At 55.1% G+C, this 23,883-nt stretch overlaps 1 protein-coding gene across 1 annotated transcript; it reads right to left on the bottom strand.

The window, feature by feature from the left end:
• Window positions 1–2,189: 2,189 nt before the first annotated feature.
• KIF1C (kinesin family member 1C) lies at window positions 2,190–21,957 on the bottom strand. The gene is made up of 21 exons (XM_065896639.1): window positions 21,852–21,957; window positions 21,366–21,442; window positions 20,847–21,026; window positions 20,167–20,232; window positions 19,255–19,433; window positions 19,055–19,166; window positions 18,656–18,733; window positions 18,440–18,505; window positions 18,273–18,348; window positions 17,695–17,773; window positions 17,346–17,491; window positions 16,179–16,348; window positions 15,989–16,068; window positions 15,785–15,860; window positions 11,651–11,730; window positions 10,718–10,812; window positions 7,237–7,320; window positions 6,648–6,834; window positions 6,429–6,501; window positions 5,009–5,623; window positions 2,190–3,421 (listed from the first exon to the last, which is right to left on the bottom strand). The coding sequence occupies exons 1-21, from the start codon at window positions 21,955–21,957 to the stop codon at window positions 2,738–2,740; spliced, it is 3,309 nt and encodes a 1,102-aa protein (XP_065752711.1). The 3' UTR covers window positions 2,190–2,737.
• Window positions 21,958–23,883: the final 1,926 nt, after the last annotated feature.

Below are 23,883 nucleotides of genomic sequence, written 5' to 3' on the forward strand. Positions count from 1 at the left end.
ACATCCATCTGGTGACCAGATCTTTAGGAGAGACATACTATCCAGATGATGCCACAGTCTCCTCTTGCCTTTCAAGAGAGACAGAAGTGGGTGGGAGGAGTGAGAATGTGTATAATGAGGCAGAGGCTGTTGGCCTGAATTGCCAAGGAAACCAAGGGTAAAACTGAGGGAGCTAGAAAGCTGGCAGGTTGTCTGCCATGACTTTTGTCCACGATCCTGGAGGAGGCTTACAAATAGTGGTTCTCATTTCTTCTCAGGGCAGCTTTGGAAGAGACCAGAAACTAGAGGCAGACTCACGTGAGGAGAAGGCAACGTGGTTTCTAGAAGGAAAGATGATCATCCTAGAGGCATGAGACAGTCTGAGCTTCAGTCCAGTTGACCTGAGCTGGAATCCTAAGTTTGCCTCTTAGGAACTGTATCACATTGGGCAACTCATTAATCTATTCAAACCTCAGTCTCCCCATCTGAAAAATGGAGACAAAAAGAGTCCTTTACAGTTTTAAGGCTGATATGCATAAGGGATGGTAGCATGTGTAGAACAGATAAGAGATTAGTAGGCAATTCTCTGAATAAAATCTAAAATTCATCACATTTTAAAAGACTGAGCTGAGGGCTTCCCTGGTAGCACAGTGGTTAAGAATCCACCTGCCAATGCAGGGGACATGGGTTCGAGTCCTGGTCCGGGAAGATCCCACATGCTGCGGAGCAACTAATCCATGAGCCACAACTACTGAGCTTGCGCTCTAGAGCTCGCAAGCCACAACTACTGAGCCTGCATGCCACAATTACTGAAGCCCGCACACCTAGAGCCCGTGCTCTGCAATAAGAGAAGCCACCGCAATGAGAAGCCCCTGCACCGCAACAAAGAGTAGTCCCCGCTCGCCACAACTAGAGAAAGCCCGTGCGCAGCAACGAAGACCCAACGCAGCCGGAAAAAAAAAAAAAAGATTGAGCTGGAAGAGAGAAATGGATAAAAATGGTAGAAAACATTTATACAAGGTAGTCTTGAGGGGAAAATAGTCCCACTGTATTTTAAATTAGTGGGCTATCTCTCCCATCTCAAATCCTACAAACTGTCTGTGCCACTCAGCTTGCTCTGACGTGCAGAGAACTTTGTAGTCTATCATTTTCTTGCTCACATTTAGTCTCTTTAACCAGATTATAAACTGCTCAAATAAACACAGTCGACAAACCATCCATTACATTCCAAATCTTGGGTCACTGTCAACGGATCCCTGAAGACCTGGCATTCAAAATTGCCAAAATAAAGGTAGCCAGCATAAGGGTGCAGAAACCAAGAGTAAACAATTGTAGCCTTGCCCAGGGCTGCGGTTTGGCTGCAACTGGGATAATGTCTATGGTTTTGGCTGCTTGCACCTCAAGACTGACATCAGGAAGCTGTGGGCAAGCAGCTCAGATTTTCACATGGGTGGAAGTGTGTTCCTAAGGTTGAAAACATGGGGATTCTGGGGTTTGGCCTGGTGCAGGCAGAGCAGTGTTGCAATTTAACCTGCAAAACATGTACAATACGGCACCGCCATGGACAGGCTCCTCCAAGCTAGAACGTTAAAACAAGCAGGCAGCATCCTCCTTGAAAGCAATCTTAAGACAAAATACTATTTGGAATACTGAATGCACCCTGATAAAGGGCAGGAAACACGAACGGGATGAAATAATCAGGTGGGTGCAGTAAGCTTGATTAACACGTTCATTGTAAAACACGCCCAAGACAGAACAGAACCTGGGGAAGTTGTGGCTGCTTGGGAGAACTTTCAAATAGCTAAGTGATTCAAAGACGCAGAAACCACCCCCCCACCGCCCTGTCCCCCAAATGCCTCTATTTCCTGTTAGGAACAGCCACTTGGGCGTTGCCAGGCTGAGACTCCCTCTTCCTCCCCTCTCATCCCTCCCTCACCTCCCTCCAGGACAATGACAGCAGTTTTGGGGGCAGAGATGGAGACACTGGGTAAGCAAAAATGAAAGGGATATAAGGAATGGGTTACACACTCAAGAGGAGACGTGATGCTGAACATTCCAGAAACCATGATGGAAACATTCTTCTACCTTAACCTGAGTGGTGACCTACGCAAAAATTCACTGAGCCGCACTTGAGATCTGCGCACTTTACTTTTATATAATCTAAACCTCCACTGAAAACCAAAACCAAACGACCACCAGCCACAAGCTCCCTCTGTTTTCCGTCCTTTATTGAAAGGTCCCACATCCTCAGGGACCCCAGGCAAACCAGACGCCAGACAGGCCCCCCAAATATAGCAGGAGGCCTGAAAGGGGAGAGGAATGACTTATGATCCCACCACACCTCCCTGGAAACAGAAACCCACCACAGACGGACAGACAGACAGGGCCAGGAGCGGGGAGACCTTACCCCCCTCTAGGTTCTCTCCCCTTTGCCCCCACTTGAAAAGAAAGTCAAACACCGACTACGCGGCACCCCAGCCCCCCACCCACCCTAGCAGCGTTTGTGGGACCCCCCTCCCCACAAGGGGCAGCCCCGAGGCAGCTTCCCGTCACTCTCCTTCACTTTGGTTCGCTCCTGGCAGCTCCGTGCCCTCTTCCTTCCTCCCTCAGCCTCCGGCCCAGTTACCCCTACATCTTCTATCACCTACTCGGACCTTCTCTCTGGTCTCTAGGGCCTCCTGCCCCAGGGCTTCTGGGGAAGCAGCATCTCCTCCCAGCGAGGGGCTCCGCCAGGACCTCTCTGCCCAAGATGCGGGGCTCACACGGCCGCCCCACTCCCCTGGAGGTCAGGGGCTGAGCGCTGCCGCCTCATCCGCGGGGGCGTGGTGTATGGGGGGTAGCGGGGCCCTGGGGGCCTCTGGGCTGGGTACGGTTGGGGCTGCTGGGGATAATAGTTGTGCTTTTTGGGCTGGAAGTGCTGGGGTTCGGGCTGTGCAGAACCCCCTCCCCGGGACCGGCCCCCTCCGTCCAGGGAATTCCTGCGGGGACGGTGGGACCTGCGGGGACTCGGGGGCCTGCGGGCAGGGGTGGCCAGAGAGGGGGTGAGCTCCTCAGGGGGCTGGGGTGGCGCTGGGGACTCCCCGGCCCCCGCCCCCGGCCAGGACTCGCGGTGCTGGGGGTTGCTCTTGAAGGGGAAGCGCAGTTTGCAGTCGTGAGGGGGCACGAAGCGGGCGGGGGGTCTGCGCAGCCCCCCGCCCCGGCCCCCGGAGCCCTGCAGTCCCTGCAGCCGCAGCTGCTCCTGCTTGAGCCAGCGAAGGCGCCCCCGACGGAAGGCGGGGTCCTCCTCCATCAGCCTCGACACCCGCTCCCAGCTCGACAAGGGCGGCGAGGAGGGCCGCGCAGGAGGTGCTCGGTCACTGGGGGCTTCCTGCTCCGCTGCCTCAGACCCTTGGGGCTGAGCCCACGTGGCCTCACCGGCTTCTTCATTCTCATCCTCGTGATCCTGGGAGGGACAGGGGGTGAGAGAAAAGGGGGCACGTGAGGAGAGTGGAGTCCTGAAGACGTGCAGATTCAGGAGGACAAGCTGGAAGGCCCTGGAGCAGCTGGACGTCCGGGGTCCTGAGAGAGAGAGGCATGGAGATGAGGAAGCTGGAGGGACACTGGTTTAGGAGCCCGGACCCAGAGTCGGGTGGCCGACGCAGTCCAGGTGTGCCACCTCCTAGCTGTGGGTCTGGATCTCCGGCTTGTAGCCTCTGTGCCTCAGTGTCCTCACATGTAAGATGACATCAACAATGACAGTACCTATCACATAGGGCTGTTGTAAGATTACCTGAGAAATTCTACCATGCCTCACCTAGTGGGCACTCAGCAAATACTGCTGAATAAATGATGTGCCCTGGGGATACAGCAGTCAACAAAGAGGGAAGAAAAATACCTGCCATCATTTTAGTGGACGGACACAGTTGATAAATAAATAAGGAAAATATATAGTATGGTACATAAGCTGTACTTCCGTAAAACGTTAAATATATGTATCTAAGTTATTTAATATATATTATTTACATTATATGTAAGTACCATGCAATATATTTTATATATATTTTATATAAATGCATATATGTGTATATATTTTATACACATATAAAAATATATATTCACGTGGAAAACACCAGAGCAAGGAAAAGGACAGGAGGCCAGGGTGGGGGTAGATGCAGTGAAAGGACAGGAAGAGATTCACGGAGAAGTTACCATTTTAGGGAACACCCAAAGGAACTGCGGGACGAGCTCTATGGCTCTGAGAGGGAAGGGCGCTCTGGGCAGAAGGAACAGCAGGTGCAAAGGCCTTGAAGCAGGAATGCACCCAGCAAGTTCAAGGAACAGCAAGGAAGCCCAAGGGTCTGGAGAGGGGAGAGTGAGGAGAGGGGTAAGAGCTGCATTTGGAGCCGTAAGCCTTCAACACCATGACTGCTGCTACAACTGGCTGCCTGTCATCCCCCTTTAGAAGGCAAGCGGGAACGCAGCAGAAATTCTGTCTGTTGTGAGTAACCCCAGTAGCTAGCACGATGCCTGGCACACAGTAAACACTCAACTATTTACTTGTTGAGTGAATACATGGAAAACGGGTAGGTGATAACACTCCCACTCGCGGGGCCACTGTGAAGGTGACACAGGAGAAGCACTCAGCACAGCGGCTACCAGAGCAAAGGAAGGGTCACCCAGGAGAGGGGTGGTTCTACGAGTGGTCACCTATGGGAACACTCATTAAGTGGTAACTTAAGGACTGTACCCTTTATATCAGTGGTTCTCAAACTTCATTGTATTTCAGAACCACCCGGGGTACTTATTATAAATGCAGATGTGTCCCCAAAGACGCTGATTCAGTAGGTCTGGGGCAGAACCCAGGAATCCGCATTTTCAGTGAGTGCCCTGGTAATTGTGAGGCAGGTGATTCACAAACTATGCTGTGTTAAACTTCGGTAAGATTTTTTAAAGGAAGAGGAGGAAGGGGGCTGGACTCTGAGGTGGGAGGTTCAGGTTGCTACAGGAGAGAGATGCAGGCGGGGACAAGCCGGGCCAGGCCCCGTCCTACCTGGGTCAGGGGGATGACCCTCTCCATGCGAAGCATGCGGTCCCTCAGGGCCTGCAGCTCGCGGTCCTTGCTGCTGTTCTGCAGCTTCACCTCCTGCAGGATCCCCGTGAGCTTGTCGATGTGAGCCCGGAGGTCCTCCACCTCTGCACCGCGGGCTCCCTCCTCACTGCCGCCACCTCCACCTCCGCTGCCTTCCTCCTCGCCCACCGTGTCCCAGACATCCCGGGCCACGGCCCTCCAGGCGTCCCCGGGCCCCTCAGGCTTGCCGTAGGTGCGGCACAGCTCCCGCATCTTGAGGGCAGCCAGGGCCTCGATCTCGGCCCGCCCGTGGCGGAAGTCGGCCAGGGCCACCTCGTAGCAGATCTCCTTCACTGCCTGCATCTTCAGGTCGGCCATGGTGGCCCAGCGAGGGTCTTTGCCCTGCAGTCGCCGTCGCTGTGGGATCTGGTACACCCTGCGGGGGGCCCTGCGCTTGCCGCTGCTGGGCAGGCCGCAGCGCTTGACGATAGTCTGGACCGTGGTGGGCGGCAGCTGCTCACGCAAGGACGAGATGAGCCGCCAGCTCTCTTCGCAGGAGCGCTTGTCGGAGTCGTCCCCGCTGTCAGAGTCCGCGTACTGGGGCCACAGAGAGGGAAGACAGACGGGGAGAGGGCTAAGGGCACCCCAGAGCCATGTGTCCCAGCGACATGGAAACACCGTGGTCAGAGCGGCTCGGTGCTGGGTGCACGGCTTAACCTCTGCTCGTCTGCACAGTGGAGGTAATGACGGCACCTCCTCACAGATACGTTTTGAGGATTAATGTGCTCAGAGCATATGGCACAGAGAAAGCGAGTATTAGCTGTAGCCGTACCAAGTATGGGTTTCGTGTGTATATATCGCTCAGGATGCGGTTAAAGATTTAAAAGTAAGTCCATTCAAAGAACAATCCTTTTTTTTTTTTTAATATTTATTTATTGATTTATTTGGTTGGCTGCACCGGGTCTTAGTTGCGGCATGCGGGATCTAGTTCCCTGATCAGGGATCGAACCCAGGCCCCCTGCATTGGGAGCATGGAGTCTTAACCACTGGACCACCAGGGAAGTCCCCAAAGAACAATCTTAAGTAAATAACAACATGGGCGGTACTTGGATTTGGTAAAAATCATAAAGGTGGCACAGGTTCAGCTAGAGTCCAGGAAGCCCCAGTCACCTGGGAGGAACCCTAGTTCCCTGCATGGGTTCCTCCCTGGGTCACATTTCTCTCCTGTCTCCTCCTAGATGCCACCTCCACCCGCTAGCCCCGGGCCCACTCCCCACTCTGGCTCAGGCAGGGTGACCAAACTCAGAGTCAGGCTGAAGCTCTGCCAGGCCGGCTGCTCCAGTGCCCACCCGCCCACCTCCCGCCTCTGCCTGCCCCACCGCACCCCTGGCCAGCCCCTCACCAGCCGCTGCTGCTCCAACAGAAGATCAGCCTCCTCCTTTTCTTTTCGGTACTGGTTCTCCAGATCCTGCAGCCTGGGATTGGGTGAGGAGGGGAGGAAGAGCTCTGAGGTTCTGGAGCCACCTCAACAGGGCGTCTGACAACAGGAGGGCGCTGGGGGCTGGGCACCTGGGAGGGACGGTCAGCAGGGCCCTGGGGCGCAAGCACCCTCCCCACGCACCTCTTCTCCATCTCCAGCTTGATATCAATGCCTTGCTGCTCCAGCAGTTCCTTCTGGGCAAAGTTCCAGTCGACGGGCTCGAAGGGCGGTCCTGGGGGCGGGGGGACCCCTCGCTCCCGCTCTAGCCGCGCCTGCTCCGGGTGATTGAAGCGGAAAACGTGGTTCTTGCCCATCACAATCCTATTCCCTGGAGATAGGAGGATGGAGAAGTGGACTCACTCGCCCACGGCAGCACACCCCTCCACATGCCCGAGGTGCACAGGGCCTTGCCCACAAATCCCAGGATACCCAACACAATCTCTTCCATCACCCCAAATCCAAGAGCGGCTGGAGCTGAGGCTCCCCTAGCTGGCCCCAGGAACCGCCCTGTCCCCGACAGCCAAAGGAAATCAGGAGCTTGGCATCCTCTTCCTGTTGCCCTGAGGCAGCGAGACAAACCAAAACCTGACTCCCTCTCTCTTCCCTTCCCAGTTCCGTCTTCACATTCCCACGCTGTTTCCTATTTGTTTCCGGGTCCTGCCCAGGAGTCACCCAAGAAGCTCCTCCTTGCACAGCCAGGGCCCAGGACCCTCACTGCCCCCTCCTCTACCTGACTTCAGCACCACAGGCTCAGTCACAAGTTTCCCGTTGACGTAGGTCTCGGCTCCTTCGCAAGGCTCCAGGGTGACCACCACTGAGGCAGGGAGAGAGGAGAGGGAGCGATCAGACCCTGGGAGGGGGAGGGGGATGGTCACAGATTCCCACCCTGCATTCCCCCCAAAACACACATACACCCCCAGTCCCACCACCCAGTACCTGTCAGGGGTGCCATGGCCCCTCTGGTGGCAGGCAGCACGGGAAAGGAAGAGCAGAAGGAGGGTTAGAGCCCCAGCTACAATTCCCAGGATCCTCTGAGGGGGCTCCCTTCTCACCCTCTGCCATCCTCCCCAGCAGCGGCTTAGCAAGCCCGGAATCCTCAGAGGGCGTGGCCTCGCAGGTCCAGCTGGCCGGCAGGCCCTGTCATTTCTGCCTTCCAGATGACCACTCCTTCCTTCCCAAACAACACTGCTACTGGCCAGGTCTGAATTCCTCCAGCAGGCTCCTAGCCCCACTTCTGTCTGATGCATCTTGCACACTGCGACCTAACTAATCTTCTTAAGCCACAGTCAACTATCTTCAGTCAAGATCACTATTTTCACAGGAGGAGATAAAGCCAACCCAACCCAAACATCTCTCAAGGTGCTCCTTGTACAAATCACCAAGCCTGCTGCTTGCTGGGACATGAGGATGCCTGAGGCACTTCCCTGTCCTTGAGGACCAGTGCCCCGTTGTCACAGAGGGGCCCCCGTATTCCAAAAACCCAGACTCTATGACTCCTTAGCTGAGGGACATTAAGCAAGTCACCCGATTTCTGTGAGCTATAAAACGGGATAACAAAGTCTTTCTTTACAGAGTGGCTGAAAGGCTCAAATAAAGTGATATGGGAAGAGAGTTCTTATTTACTTTACAAGGAACAAAGAAACCAGAATGAATGGTAACGTAAGGCAAAGACGAGCCTACGGACGCTGTAGGAGTACAAAAATAGCAAAGAGTAACTCGGCTTAGGGGCAGAGGACTGGGAATGATTATGGGAAAGTGGTAACTCCTGAGCTGATGCTCAAAGGGAAACTTGGATGAAGGGGCAGAAACGATGGAGAAGATGTCGGACACAGCTAAAGCATCACCACGTCGGTGACCGGCAATGCAAGAAAGTGGCAGAGAAGAGGACGAGGTGGCTAGAAGGGTACCAGTCTATCCCCGCCCTTATTTCCCACCACGCCCCAAATTCATCCATCCATTCCACAAATATATTGCACCCCTATGATATGCCAGGCACTATTTTAGGTCCTGGAAATACAGAAGAGATAAAAACCAAAATGCCTGGTCTTACCGAGCTAACTTCCACTTGGTAAGAAAGATGATAAACAATTAATTGAGCAAGTAACCTAAAGGCAGGGTTGGGCGGGGATAGTTGTTATGGAGGGAAATGGGGCCAAGGTGAGAACCCACACGAACCCACAGCGATCTGAACCGAGGCTGCCCAGGACTCACAGCACAGGCCCTAGAGTCTGCCATGCTGCGTCCCAATCCAATTCTGCCATCCTCTAGCTGTGCAGTCTCAGGCAAATTCCCTAACCCCTGGGAACCTCAGCTCCCTCACCTGTGAGCTACGTGCGAAAATGCAAAGGCACAAAGTAGATGGTAAGTAATAACTATTTTTCTTTGTTCACACCTCTATCCGTGCTGCCTGCTCTTAGACGTCTTTGGTCAAGTGTTAAATCTTAAAGGCCCAAATGGACTAACCCTTTATACAGCCCCCATCATTTGGGGCACAGAACCATCTGCTGCTTCCACTGTGATGTAACCTATTCGGGCCTGTCACCTCCCCAAACACACCCTGAGCTCCCGAGGGTGGGCTGCCTCCACAGGCCTTGTGTGGTTTTGGTATCACCCCAGTACATGGCTTGGGGGAACCGCAGAACAGGAACTCGGTAATAACTCACTGGGCTGAACGGATTCAATAGCTCGCAGCCCACAGGGCCGGAAGTGTTTGCTGCCGCTAGGGACTTGAACGAGACCAGAACAACTGCATTAATCCACTGACCAGAAAATGGAACTGAAGTCCACCGGGCAGGTCTTCAACCTGAGCTGCAGGCCACACGAGAGCATCTTTTCTTATTTTAAGACACATGCTGACCACGGGTGCCCTGTCTCCTGTCCCCCAGAAGCATCAGACCTGAGGCACATAGCACAGGCTCCAGGTGAGGGAGAGCTCAGGTGTGACACGGCCAACCTCCCTGCCCCACTCACTTCCCAGAGCTTAACTTCACTTGGGCACAACTGAACCCAAATCAGTCCATTAAAAAAAAAAAAATGACCTGGACTTCCCTGGTGGCGCAGTGGTTAAGACTCCACGCTCCCAATGCAGGGGACCCGGGTTCGATCCTTGGTCCAGGAACTAGATCCCACGTGCCGCAACTAAGAGTTTGCATGCCCGGCGAGCCGCAACTAAAGAGCCCATGAGCCACAACTAAGGAGCCGCCTGCTGCAACTAAGGAGCCCACGTGCCACAACTAAGGAGCCGGCGAGCCACAACTAAAGGAACGCTTGAGCCACAACTAAGGAGCCCGCCTGCCGCAACTAAGGAGCCCATGTGCCACAACTAAGAAACCGGTGAGCCACAACTAAGAAGCCTGCCTGCCGCAACTAAGGAGCCCATGTGCCGCAACAAAGAAACCAGCAAGCCGCAACTAAGGCACCTGTGAGCCACAACTAAAGAGCCCACCTGCTGCAACTAAGGAGCCCACGTGCCGCAACTAAGGAGCCCACCTGCTGCAACTAAGGAGCCCACGTGCCGCAACTAAGGAGCCCACCTGCCACAACTAAGACCTGACGCAACCAAATAAATAAATAAACATTAAAAAAAGACCCAACCAGAACAAAACAGTGACCTCAGAATATGTCCTAAGTGGTACTTAACCACGAACATTGTTTTGTTACCTGTCAGACAGACTACTACCTACACCCTGAGGGCTTGTGATTCCTAAAAGCTTTTGCTGCTGTGGCCAAAAACAGCTAAAAACCTCTGAAAGTTTTGGAACCACAGGGAGACATGGGATGACTAACTGCCTGAAACTTTTGTAGTCATGGCTACATAGATAATCAGGTTTTCAGAGATAAATTCAGATATCCCACTGAAAAACCTACAGGGTTTCATAAAAAATGACTAGGGTGCTATTTGAGGCTAAAAAATCAAGGAAGAGGGCAGGATCTCCTCTTCCCAAAACCTCACCCTCTGAAGCCACAGTCTTCTGTTTCTGCCTTGGGGACCCTCACCACTCCCAGCTCATAACAAGAGTCTGCGCCCTGAGGGCAGGTGCAGATAGCAGGGCCCCCACTGCTGACCAGGAGTTCGAAGCCCCCTCTCAGGGCGAGGACACATCCTGTCACGTGGCGGCTGCACTCCCAGGGCCCGAGCCAGGGCTCGGTATTCAGTGAGGGGCCTGTCTCTCTCTGTCTGGTCACTCCAATCTCGCCCCCTTAGCCATTACCTTCTCCGTCTGGCTGAGGGATGCTCCGGAACAGACAGTGTTGCTCCCGAATGAACTGCCCAGTCAGCTTGATGTCCACATCGACCTGGCCGACCCTGGGGAAGCAACGGCCAACAATTTCTGAGCACGTGCCAGTCATACATACACCAAGCCCCTTCTGAACACAAGTTCAACCAACTCAGTAAGCCAATTATTCCCATTTCACAGATGAGGAAGCTGAGGCTCAGAGAGGTAACTTGCCCAAGGTCATGCAGCCCGGCAGTGGTGAAGCTGTGATGTGAGCCCAGATCTGCCTGGCTCCAAAGCCCACATCCTCACTGTTATACAGCAAAGGGGAAAGGGAACCTGGAGTGGGGTAGGTGCCCTCAGCCTTGGTTCCTGCATCCTTCCCATGATGATCACCAAGGACAGCTGAACAGCCTGTGTCAGGAGAGGAAGGAGCACCCTCACCCCTTTAACTCCAGGAGGTGACCTTGGAGGCGCTGAGCCCCAGGGGTTCATTAGTATTAGCCAGTGAAGTTACCTGTCATATGGGCATTGCCCTCAACAGCATGGGGCCAGGGTTATGTTTCCCTTCTCTCTCCCACCCCAAGGGAGGGTCCCACTAAGCGATGCCCAGGCAGTGGCGCTGGGGGCCAAGAACGCAGCGGTCCAAGCTCCCACCCACTCTCTGCTCCAGTAGATCAGGACCTATCCCCGCCAGTGCTGGGCTGGTTTGGTCCCAGGAGGGGTGTCACCCACACCAAAGCGGTGGGTGGAGGCAGGCTCAGCAAGTTCTCAGGAAGCCTGGCGCTAACAGGGCTGCAGAGGAGCCGTCCTGAGATTTGGGGTGTCCCCAGGAGATCATTAGAGAAGGGAGTCGCCAGCGTGGCCCTCCCTCTGCAACCACACCCTAAAAGGAGAGGCTGCCCCACGGGCCCAAGCAAACGCTACCTGGTGACACCATCTTTGATGTGGTAGAGCAGACACTCAGACATCAGGGGGTCTTCATTCAGGTTCACCAGGTGTGGAGTCTGAGGGGGAAGGGGTGGCAGTCAGGGGAGAGCCGCCAGGGGTGCAGCCAAGAGGGAGGGAAGGCGCTTGGCAGACATCCCACAGGCTCCCCGCTGTGCCCCTCCCCCTCACTGGGAGAGCGAGCTCTCCCACCCCCTGCTCCCACTCACCCCAATGCCTTTGGGGCAGCCTGACCCACCCCCTCCCCGCACACAAGATGCCCCCACCCTTCCGGCCCCTCCCCAGGCCCCATTTCTTCAGAGGCACCTGGACACACCAGTCTCCCTGACCCGAAACCTTAGAAGCCACCTGCCCTCTCTCTGCTTTCCCTGTATTCCCTCTGGCCCCAGGGCTCATCACTTCTTCCCTCAAAATATATCTTGCCACTTCGAGAGGGGACTGCTCAGACCTCTCCGGCCCACGCACCGCACGCCTGCCTGACCTGAGTCTGCTTTTTATGCCAGTACTCCTGGGCATCCTCCACGGCAGGGCCCCAGCCCACTTATCCAAGCCCCTTTGCGGGGCCCCCTCTCCCCTTCTGAGCACTTCTCAGTGCTCACCCAGTGGGCTCTGAGCACTCACTCCAAAAAGCCGGGCTCATCCCTGCCCATCCCCTCGCCTGCAACAGCCTCCCTCCAAGGTCTGTCTCAAATGCCACTTCTTCCACAAAGCCTTCCCAGGCCTTCCACCCGAACACAAGATCCCCTGCCTCTGTTCCGCAAGGATATACCGTGGCCTTTCTATGTGCAAGACCCCACTGAGGTGCCAGGCAGGACAGAGATGAGTCACACCCAGAGGCTGCTGCCCCGCTGGTCAGGAAATCAGAGCCAACTTGGGGAGATAAGACTTGTCGTGGAAACACCATTGCAGGTAAGAAACACATGCCTCATAATAGACTTCCTGAACTTTTCACGCCCTCACTTAGCTCATTCATTCATTCATTCATTCATCCCACTGTATCCTGGGAGGGGCTCATACACAAAAATGAATAAAATGAAGACCAGTCGGAGCTCATGGGGGTCAGGGGAGCTTCATGCAAAAGGCAGTATGGGAGCTGGTCTCTGATGATGAGGAGGACGTGGACATGAACAAGGAAGAGTGTTTCAGGTGAAAGAGGAGTCTAAACAAAGGCACGGAGGCAGGGGAGCACAGGGTGTAGGGGAAGACAGCCAGCAGTCAAGGCCCCATCTTTCTCTGGGAGCCCCCTGAACAGGAAGCCCAAGGCTACGTCCACGGTGGATGCGTTGTGTATCTGTGCGTCGGCCCCTCCAACGATGACTCTGCAACACTTCCTCTTCTCCTGAGGGATGACCACGCCCCTCCCGACACTGCAGTGTCAGGCCTGCTTGGGAATGGCAAACACGGATGGGTCCTGGAAGCAGAAAGCGATCTATCCCTCGGGAGAGGGGACATGATTTAGGGCAGTGCTTTTCAATCTTTATTCAGCCCTGGAACCCTTTGTTCACAGGAAACCTTACCTAGAAGCCTAACACGTCAAGCAGATAAGCAGAGAGCTGCTCAAGCCGAGGTGGGGGCAGGGGACCCAGAGTCCAGTCCTGCCCCCCCCCCCCCACCGTCATTCCCTGTGAAGGAAGCTCCGAGCCAGGTTTGAAAATTACTGACTTAGGAAGTCCTTAGGCCTGGTGGAGAGGTCTCAGGAAAGAATGGGCTTTCCCTAAGGCCCTTGGCTCTCTCCAGGACAAACTGGAGCTTCTGCCCCAAGGACCCAATTCTCCACTCGACGTTTCCTAGGTTGGAGTCACCCCCGCCAAACCCGTTTCTCTTGTGAGCCTAACAGCTTTCTCTCTGAAATCCACATGACTTTTAAACTTATGAGAATGTCTCGCCACCTGGAGAAAATGCCGAAGTTACCTCCCCTAAGATGCTTTTTTTTACCAATCAAATGGGCAAAGATCAAGAAGTTGAAGAGGATGAGGGAACATGGGCTGTCTTGTATGATGCTCTTGGGAGTATAAGTGGGCATGGTTAAAATCTCTGGAGGCACGCTGGCAAAAGAGATCAAAGTTTTACCTGGCTACTGGTGGACCCCAAATCTCCACTTCTAGGAATATGTTCTACAGACAGCAGACCATTAGTAAGACTATCTTCTGTAACATTGTTTATAGTATCAAAGAATGGGAAACGACCTAAATGTCCATCAGTAGGAAGCTGGTTAAAAAAAATTATCCTATGTCTATACAATAGAATATTCTGACACTGTGGGGGGAAAAAAAAAAAAACGGACAGAACTGCGATACACTGATATGTGAAAAAGTAACATGTCAAGTATGGAACTAGCACCACAGCAAAGAGGGGCGATGTGTGCAGGCGTACGTGGATGATTATAACACACGCCTGTACGTGCAGAGACTACCTCTAGAAGAACACATCAGGAGCCAGCAACAGGACTCGCCTCTGGGAAGGGAACCCGAGGGTGGGAAGGAAGGAGATTTCCTTTGCACCTCACTGTACGAAGTAAACGTTCCCAGTGGGGCGTGCCACCTTTACAAGAACAACTAAGAACAAAACAGAACAGAAGCCCCTCCTGTTGGTCCCAAGCTCTAGCAGGTGGCACCTTGCACAGTGTGAGCCTCTCCAGGAAAGAAAAACCCATCCATCAGCCTGTCCATCCCTTTCTAACTTTCCCTAGCCCTGCAGCTGTGGCAGAAGCTCCACAGGTACCTGGCACCCCCAGGTGGCTGGCAAGCCATGCTGAGAGCCCCCTGCAGTCCCTCCACCCAGATGTGCGCCTCTGGGGGATCCCAAAGCCCTGGGTGCCCAGCCCTGGACCTGACCCCTCAGCCCTGCCTGCCACCCTCAATCACCCACCGACAGCTCTCTCGCCCCTGGCCGTGCCTCAGGCCAGGCAAAGCCCTCTCCTCTGTCTGGATCCCTGTTCAATGGTCCCTGCTTGCTCAGTCACCCAGACGCCATATCCGTATGAAAATCGGAGGGGTCTCCTTCCAGTAACCCACTGCCCGGAAGAGGTGTATCTCACTTAGAGCCTGATCCTATGATGCTTCAAACCACAGCCCTGACAGGCATGGCTGGCTCCATTCCAGGGCTGGGACTGGAAGTTCCTGCTTTGCCCAAACTGGCCTCTGCATCACCGCTTCACCAGTGTGCACCGCTACAGCTGTGCTGGCCGTCGGAAGCCAGCGTCCACTCTGACTGGTTGGTACCCGTGCTGTGCTGGTTGCTAAAGGTTTTGAATACCATTCCTGCCTCCAACTGAGCCTGATCACTCCTGCCCTGCTTCTTTCCTTCCTTCCTCTCCACAAAGCCTTACTGAGCGCTTACTACACAGCGGGCACGTGACAGGTGCTGGTGCGCCCCACTCGGCCGACAATACCCCACATTTGCTTGGCCCGATGTTCTCTCTGCTCCTCTCTACCACGCCCCCCGTCCATCTTTCAGGCTCCACTTTCCAAACCACCTTCTCCAGGAAACCAGTTTCCATACACCTCCAGGCCTCAGTGATGCTTCCATCTTTAAACCTCTCGCTGCGTTTACAAGCAACATCCTACAGGTTAGTGCTTACTCTTCCATTCCTTTTACAGTCTTGTCTTTCCAAGTTATCCTTTCGAAACGTACTTTTAACGTGTTTTTGCATTTGTTTGCTTGTTTTTGAATAGCTAACACATACACAAGTTACAAAATCCAAATGATACAGAAGTGTACACAGCGGACATGTCGCTATCCCAACCAACCTGCAATCTCCCAGGGTCCTCTCCCTTCCCCCTGGGGTAACCACCGTAACCAGTTTCTTATGAATCCAGAGATACATTCTACGCATGAACTCATACACGCACGTGTGTGGGTGTCTATTTATAAATACCTAGATTCTAAGCAGCTCTTGAAATCCCCCTAAGGGCAGGGACCCTGGCATCCTGTGGTCCCTAGATGGAGGCAGAAGACAGGGACGGCCGGACAACAGAGAGGGGAGGAGCAGGAGTGGGGACAGAGGTGATGGAGGGACAATTCAGAGACCTGAGATCAGAGTTAGAACTCATGACCCTGCCACCCCAACCCTCTTCTTTCAGCATCCAGAGTCTCTGAGGCCTCCTCACTCACCTTCTTTGGAGAGAAGACGCCCACGGTTCCCCCATCTTCCCGGACAGCCACCCCCATCTCAGCCAGCAACGCTTCTCTGTAGGCAAAGGAGAGGCAGATATTGGTCTTGTCATCGGTACCCACGAACCCCTCCCCTGCAGGGCCTGACCTTCCCTCCCCACCTCACTCCTTCCAGGGCTCCACCTGTCGGCCCCACCCTCACACCTCTCCATCCTCAAGGCCTCCGTCTTACGTAGCTTCTCCTCCCAGGTCTCATTCAGCTCAGCTATAATCTTCTCTGTCTCCTGGGGGCACAAGACGGGCAGGGGTCAGGACAGACTGGGAGAAGCACCTCCCAGGGGGTGCTTCCCAGCAGCCCCCAGAGCCCCACCCCTTGCCAGCTCCAGCTTCCCACCTGCAGTCTCTCCATGGCCTCCTCAGGCCCAATCTGGGGCTCGGCACTGGGGGAGAACGATGGCTCCAGCTCCCCGTTGTGTGCTGCGGGGGACGAGGGCGAAGCTGGGGCAGAGGGAGACGATACAGCTGGCAGAGCACCTCCGGGACTCCCCTCATCCACTTTCAGGCCTAGGAGGAAGAAGAAGGTAAAAGAAGGAGGCCAAGGAAAGATGGAACTGATCGGAAACAGAGAAGGTCTCACAGGGGACCAGCTTGGAAGGACTGCAGAAGACCCATGGTCCACCTCCACGAAGTAGGGAGCCCTCCTACTGCAGCCTTGACAAATGGACACCGAGTCTCTGCTTGTTCCCCTCCAGGGATGGAAAGCTCATTACTGAACAAGGTAGCCAGTTCCTTCCATTGCAGGATGACTTGTACCATCAGAAAGTTCTTAGCTGAGAACTTTTCTTAGCTGAAATCTGCCCCATGTTACATGTAGCTCTGTTTCTAGTTCTGCCCTCTAGGATGAAAAAGACTACACTGCTTTTTTCTTTTGCAAGACTACCCTTCAAATGTACAGAGGCGAACATCGTGTCTACCTTCTCTTCCCAAGAACCCTTATTCTCCCCACCATGCCCCTTAGCACCCCAACTCCTCAATGGGATGGACCCCAAGACTGAGTGCACAGTCCACACCGGACACAGCCAACACGGATCATAGATTATCTAATACAGATACCATTTCACAGTAAGGAGGCTGAGCCTTACGTTTCAGAAATTAGTCCACTGTTGACTATTATTAAGCTTATGGTCAATTTAATTCCCAATGTTTCACAAGAACTTCTGTCAAGGCAGGTGCCCAGCAGCCTATTCTTAATGACTTACTGTTCAAACCATAAACGCATGACTTGCCATTTACTCCTGCTCCTGTCGTTTCAGTAGTTCCAGGAGCCTGTCAAGTCCCTCTGAATCCTGCCTGCCTCTCCCCAGGAGGATCAGTCCCTCCCAGCTCTGTAACATCTAAAGGCGTGACCTGTCCCCCCTCCACATCTGCATCTAAGTCAAGGGACACTTGCTGGGCTTTCTGGGCAGTGGTCCCTCCCTGGTCCCAGGCCTGGGCAAAGGCAAATGAGGAGGGATGAGCTGGGCCAAGGAGCCTCCCTGAGCTGACCCTCCCAGAGTCCCACCTCCCAGGGCAGAGGCGGAGAGCCCCTGGGCCATCAGCAGTTCGCGCAGCCGGGCCACCTCCTCCTGCAGCTCGCGGATCAGCCGGGCATTAGGGTCCTCGTTGATGATGGCATTGCAGCGAATCTGCTTGGTGCGGTCGGCGTACCTGGATGAGGAGGGAGGAGTGGGACCGGTGAGGCCTAGACACGGGTGACCTTGGTCTGCTGCCTGATTCCCTCTCCCTCCCAGGTTTCATCATAGTGCAGTAGAGCTGAGGGTCAACCCTATCTCATGGGGAGGGTCCTGAGCTACCAGCCGCTGAGCTCCTGGCACTTTTCATGTCCCACCCCACGCCTACTAGAGCCCCACCTGAGGGTGCTAAGAGTCTCCTCGTAATTGATGTCCGCGGGGCTCAGGGCCGCAATCATTGCTGTGCGTGAATTCCCACCTATGAATGAAAGGAGGGGAAAGCTTGAGCTGGGCAGGGTCCTAAAAAAAGTCAGACTGGGTCACAGGGTCAGGGGGGCCTCATTGCTCAGGCAGGGGTCCAATAGGGTCACTGTCCAAGATAGGGTAAAGCTAAGAGTTGTGGAGCTAATCGTGAAATCTGGTGGTCAGAGAAAGTTGGGGTGAGGTCAGGGAGACATCAGACATCTGTGGGACAATCAGCGATCAGTGGGCGGAGGATGAAGTCAAAGGCAGGTGTGAGGTCAGAGAGCAGTCACGGGGAGCCAAGTCAGTGAGGCCCTTGGCTCGGCAGGGAGCGTGTGGCCTTGATCCCAGCATCAGGACACTTTCAAAGGATGCCCCTGGGGATCAGGGGGAGAGTCAACGGACCACTGGAGGATTTGAGGTTCCAGGGGTGTCAATGGGACTGGTATCAAAAGGGCGTTGGCAGGAATGGTGGCAGGGTCGCCACAGAGAGACAGAGAGGAGAAGCCCCTCACCCAGATTCTCCTTGAGCAGCCAGGTGAGCACAGAGTCCCTGTAAGGGATAAAATCCGACTTCCGCTTCTTTGATTGCTGAGGGACAGAAGGAGGAAGGGGGTTACGGTGAGCCACCCTCTTTGTCCGCTTTCCCAGAGCCCCTTCTCTTCCCACGCCCAGGTCTTACCATATCCGCGAGGGCCGAGATCACCTTCCCTAGAGTGGTCAGGGACTTATTGATGTTGGCGCCTTCCTGGCAAGAGGAACGTGGGGAATGAGGCCTTCTTCTCCCACTCCGATCCCCTTCCCCCGCTCCCCCCACAGCCAGAGTTCCAGGTTATGCTTTGAGACCACTGTACACAGCCCCCAACACTGCCCTGTCTGACCCTCCCAAGCCCCTCACCTTCAGGCGCATGCCCCGGGCCCCTGAGGAGTCAGCCCGCTCACTGCCAGCAAGGTCCACCAAACTGATCTTACTGACCTGGGTCAGAGGAAAGAGACAGGAGGTGACTGGGTCAGTGCGGGGCAGGCATATCAAGGGAACACCCAGCAAGGGGACTAGGCAGTTGGACAAGGCACACAGTGGGCTCCAAGACCTGCCCCAAGGAGCCTAGCTAGAAGAACAAATGCAAAAGGAGACTATCCCACTGATCTGATAGGGGAAGCACGGTGGACTGTGGAAGCTCAGAGGAGGCACTCAACCAAGCCTGGACAGGGAGAGAGGACACAAGGCCCGCTGATCACATCTCTGTCTCTGTTACCAGGTGGGATGGGGTTGCAGCGGGTGGAGGGGGGGGCCTACTTTCTCTGAGTCCAGTCCAGTGAGCTGATCGTGGCAGCGCTGCGTGAAGACAATGGTGAAGACGGCGTGGGAACGGCTGCTGGTCTCATTCATGTTGGTGGCGGCCACAGTCCTGGGGGGGTAGGGAATGGTCAGTGGGTCCGGCCCCTCATCTTCTTAACCCCATCTGCCTTGCCCTCCGCCCCATCAGCCTGCCTCACCGCGCTTTATTTCCACAGTCCATGAGGTCAGCAATGTCTGCGTAAGAGGTCACAGCCAATTTAGACAGGTCCTGCACGTAGGGGCCCAGGATGGGGTGCTCTCGGACCCTCAGAGAGCCCCGACTCTTGGGGTTCAAGAGGTCTCGTACCCTCTCACAGTAGATCTCCATGTAGCTCACCTGAGTGGGAGAAGCAAATAAAAAGTAATAAAGGTGGGCTTCCCTGATGGCGCAGTGGTTAAGAATCCGCCTGCCAACGCAGGGGACACGGGTTCGAGCCCTGGTCCAGGAAGATCCCACATGCCGCAGAGCAACTAAGCCCGTGCGCCACAACTATTGAGCCTGCGCTCTGGAGCCCACGAGCCACAACTACTGAAGCCTGCGTGCCTAGAGCCTGAGCTCCTCAACAAGAGAAGCCACCGCAACGAGAAGCCCGTGCACCGCAACGAAGAATAGCTCCCGCTCGATGCAACTAGAGAAAGCCGCGCGCAGCAACAAAGACCCAATGCAGCCAAAGATAAATAATTAATAAATAAATTTCTTAAAAAAGTAAAAAAGCTAACAACCACACCCAATGGGAAACTTAACCTGGACTCCACTGGATACAATACAGGTAACCTACACTGAGTGTTTACTATGTGTCGCGAAGCATTTTACATGTGCAAGCTCACTGAGCCTTCCAACAACCCTAGAAGGGGACCCCTGATCATTATCATTTCAGATAAACACGCTCTGGAGCTGAGAAAGAAGTCGTTTGCCCAAAGCCACAGTTACTAACTGGTAAAGCCTAGAGCAGATCCCAGGCTGCCTGACTCCTGAGACTGCACTTGGTCTTAATCGCTCTGCTCACCTCCTCCCTACCCAGGGGACACTGTGGCTCCCCTCCCAGCCCCCTCCCAAGACCTGGGCTTACCTCCACAGAATAGGATAGCTGAGCGCTCTGGTTCTTACTAACACGAGAGAAGAGGTCCTCACAGAGCTGGAGGGGGACACAGAGAAGCACAAAGATGCTGCTGTTCATGGCACACCTGTGGCGCCCAGCACCCAGGCCAGGCCAGGTCTCAAGTGACCCTGTTTCACCCTTACCACAGCCCCAAGGGAGGGATGGGATCGTTCCCATTTTACAGATGGAAAGCAACCTCTGAGAGGTTCACACTTGCCCAGGGTCACAGGCTAGTATTCAGTGAGCCAAAATGCAAGCCCGGAGCCTGTATGCTGCAGTCAGAGAGATTATGGTCAACTCTCAGTTATCCACAACTGGCTTTTCCTACAGTAAACACCTTAACTACGGTACACAAGCCTACATGGGAACTACACTCACAAGTAATTACGAGACAAGGTAAGACGGCAGCAAGTGGTAGAAACAAGGTTCAAACCCTGGGCGCTCTGCCGCCAAAGGTGTGGCTGTTCTCACTGAGCTTTCTTGGCCCTGACGTCCAGGTTGGAGCCAACCTCGTTCCCCATCACCTTCCCTATTACTAACAACCTCAGAGAGCCCGGTCTCTGCTCCACAACGCTTAGAACCCAGCCTACTCCCCGAGGGGCAGCTGAAGATGCTTCAGCCCTGGCCGCCCTGCCAGGCCCCGAGTGTACCTGGGGCACGATGCCCTGCTGCCCTGGTTCCTGCCGCCCCATCATGGTGTAGGATTTCCCAGCCCCCGTCTGCCCATAGGCAAAGATGCACACGTTGTAGCCTTCAAAGGCATGGAGCAGCATCTCTTCTCCAATATCCCGATACACCTGTTGCTGAGATGCAAACTGGGGGTCCTCGGCCTAGGTAAAAGGGGGGCAAGAAAGACAGCAGGAACCCTAGATGACTTTGTCCTTGGTATCTAGGTGCCCAAAGGTCTTGTGTGCCCCCACCCCGATCACGGTCCTAATCATCCCTGAGGATCCTATCTAGTTTCCTGCCAGCCCTAAATTATCCCAGGGATTCTGCCTCCCCCTTCCTGGTCCTAGTCACAAGTTCAGGGTCCTACCCACCCCCACCCAAGGGTCCTGGTCCTCCCAACCAATTCCCTGGAGGTCCTATTTCCCAGCAATGCTCCCTCCCCAGGACCTGAATCCCCCGTCCCTCTTTGCTTAGCTCTTCCCCCAACCTAACAACCTCACCGAAGTGTGTGACCAGTAGGAGTAATCGAAAGTGAAGCTTTTGGGGGCATCCTTGCTCTGTCTGGGATTGATGATGGCTGAGAAAGCAAAGGAACGAAGGCCAAGATCAGGTACTCCCGACCGCTGCCCACTCCCCACAAGCCCTCAGAAGCCAGGCATCCCACTCCCCACCTCTATCCTAGTTCATCTCTCCCCTTTAATACTCCCCACCCCCTCCAGCCACCAAAGCTAATTTTGGCTTCCCAGGACCCGCCCCCCTCCCGGCTGCCTCCCTGGATTGGGCAATGGAGGGCTCCAGGCCAACATTCCCCCTCCCAGGGACTGGGAGCACGGAAAGGCCAGCCTGTCCCAGCCTCCTTCCTTACAATTAGCACCTGCTCCCTGCCCAGCAGAGCCCTCCTCCTGGTTCGGCCCGCCAGGACTGGCCCGTACAGTGGGCCCAGGCTGCCCTGCCTGTGCCCAGACGGGCCCCTGGGACTCACTCACAGGTGGTGCTGCCCTGCATGCTGACCACACACTTGGCATCCTGGCTGGTCTCACGGGCGTTGAAGGGCCGAACCCTCACTGCCACTTTCACCGAGGCGCCAGCCATGGCTCCAGATACTCCCACCCTCCTCAGCTGGAGGACAGAGATAGAAGAGGAGGTCAGAGCTGTTGGGAGGCAATGTCTGGGGGACCCATACATTGCCTCCCAACTTCTCCCAGGAACCAGTCTCTCCACACCCCCTTCCCCGGCGACCCAGCCCCTCAAGGACCCAGTTTCTGTTTCCTTGGCCTTCCTCCCCAATGGCAGTCTCCTCAGGGACTCCCAGAGTTGTTCCTGCCTCTCTCCCCAGCCTTTTCCCAGCAGGCAGGGACCTGGGATGTCACCCCAGAGTTACCTGGTGTCCTGGCCCCAGACCAGGGGGGCTGTATCAGTTCTGGCTGCCACCGGCCCTCGTAGGAGGAGCCCCATCCTACACTGGGGGCCTGGCCACGCCAGCTGGGGCTGTAGGGGAAACCCTGGTTGCGGGGGAAGAGTGGTTAGGAGGCACCCGTGGCTCCAGAGGTGTGTCTGGGGTTCCAGGGTTGGAGGACAGGGGTGGGGGGTAATGTTAGGAAAGGTGAGGATGGCTGTTCCTCTGGAGTGATCGAATGCAATGTGAATCCAAGGGCAGGGACGGTGATATTTTTATTCCTCGTCACTCACAAGTGCACTGAACGTTCAGAGAGAGGAGAGAGAAAGAGGCTGGACAGAGAGCAATTCAGAGAGGGACACATGGGCAGAGACACTGAGGGTGCTGGGAAGCGGGGAGAGGAGAGGCAGAAAGTCCCAAACACCAAGAAAATGAGAGAGACAAGAAGACTGAGGTCATGCTACGAAGAAACGTAAGGGGACACACAGAGGACAGCAAACACAGAAATGTTAAACAGGTAGAGGAAAAGCACAAATTGGAAGCCCAGAAGAGAAACAAGATGCAAGAAAATCCCAAACATAAGACCTGCCCTAAAATTCCCCCACAGGGTCAGCCAGGGAGAAGTAGAAACCAGCTCCCACCTAGGGTCCATAACCTCCACACAGAGGGAGAGACTGCTGATGGGCAAAATCCAATGGCTGGAGGTACAGCCCAGAACTGGGATCCACAGGGCCTGCCTATAAGCCCCAAATCCCTTGACCAGCCCCCAGCACTTCCTCCTTAGGATCCAGGACAATGGGCAGGAGAGGGTGGGGTCATCCTGTAACCATCCTACCAACCACCAGGGTCCTCTGTTGGAGGATCCAGAATACCTATGTTTATGGGAAGGGAGGATAGCAGTAGGGTCCCCCTGAAGAGGGAGAGAAGGGAAAGGAAGCAGGCAGGTCCCAGCTCCAGCCTGGGGCCAGTGCTATGGCATCCACTGCCCTGGGGAAAGTGCCAGTCTGGAGCCAGGAATGTGGGTGATCCGGTGCCCACACCCTGGGAGGAGAGGCTGAGCAGCCCACACCCACAGACAACAGGGTGGGAGGGTTGTGAAGAGAGATCAGAGGTGTTGAGCCCCCTTCTGTGGCCCCAAAGGGCCTCAAACCCCTGTCCTGCTGGGCCTCACCTCACCAGTCTTTCTGGCCAGGGCATGGGAGGGGTGAGAGGGCTGGTCTGTCTGAGGACAGGAAGGGAGTAGCTGAAACCAGAGGCTGTCTCAGGAAGAACAGCCCTGACCCCCAGACCCTGATCAGGGGAGGGAAAGGACACTGATGGAGACACGCAATTGTAACGCCGTTGTGGCTAACGGGGCAGGGAATGAGGTGGCACTGCTGGTGGATGGCGGGGTAATGGGCCAGGAGAGAGGTACAGGGGTCGGCTGGTGCAGCGTAATGGGTCAGTGGGGTACAGAGAGTAGCCGCGGCTGGGGTGAGGCCGAGCGACCCGAAAGGGGGTCTAGGGCCACCTGCACCTTGCTCACCCAGAAGTTTTCACACAGGCCCCCGTCCCGGCCTTTCTGGGCGGCCATGCGGACAGTGTCCTCCGGTCCAGCCAACCGACGGCCGCCCCGGGCCTGG

Source organism: Phocoena phocoena, chromosome 19 (assembly GCF_963924675.1).
Source record: "Phocoena phocoena chromosome 19, mPhoPho1.1, whole genome shotgun sequence".
In the NCBI taxonomy this organism is placed as follows: domain Eukaryota; kingdom Metazoa; phylum Chordata; class Mammalia; order Artiodactyla; family Phocoenidae; genus Phocoena; species Phocoena phocoena.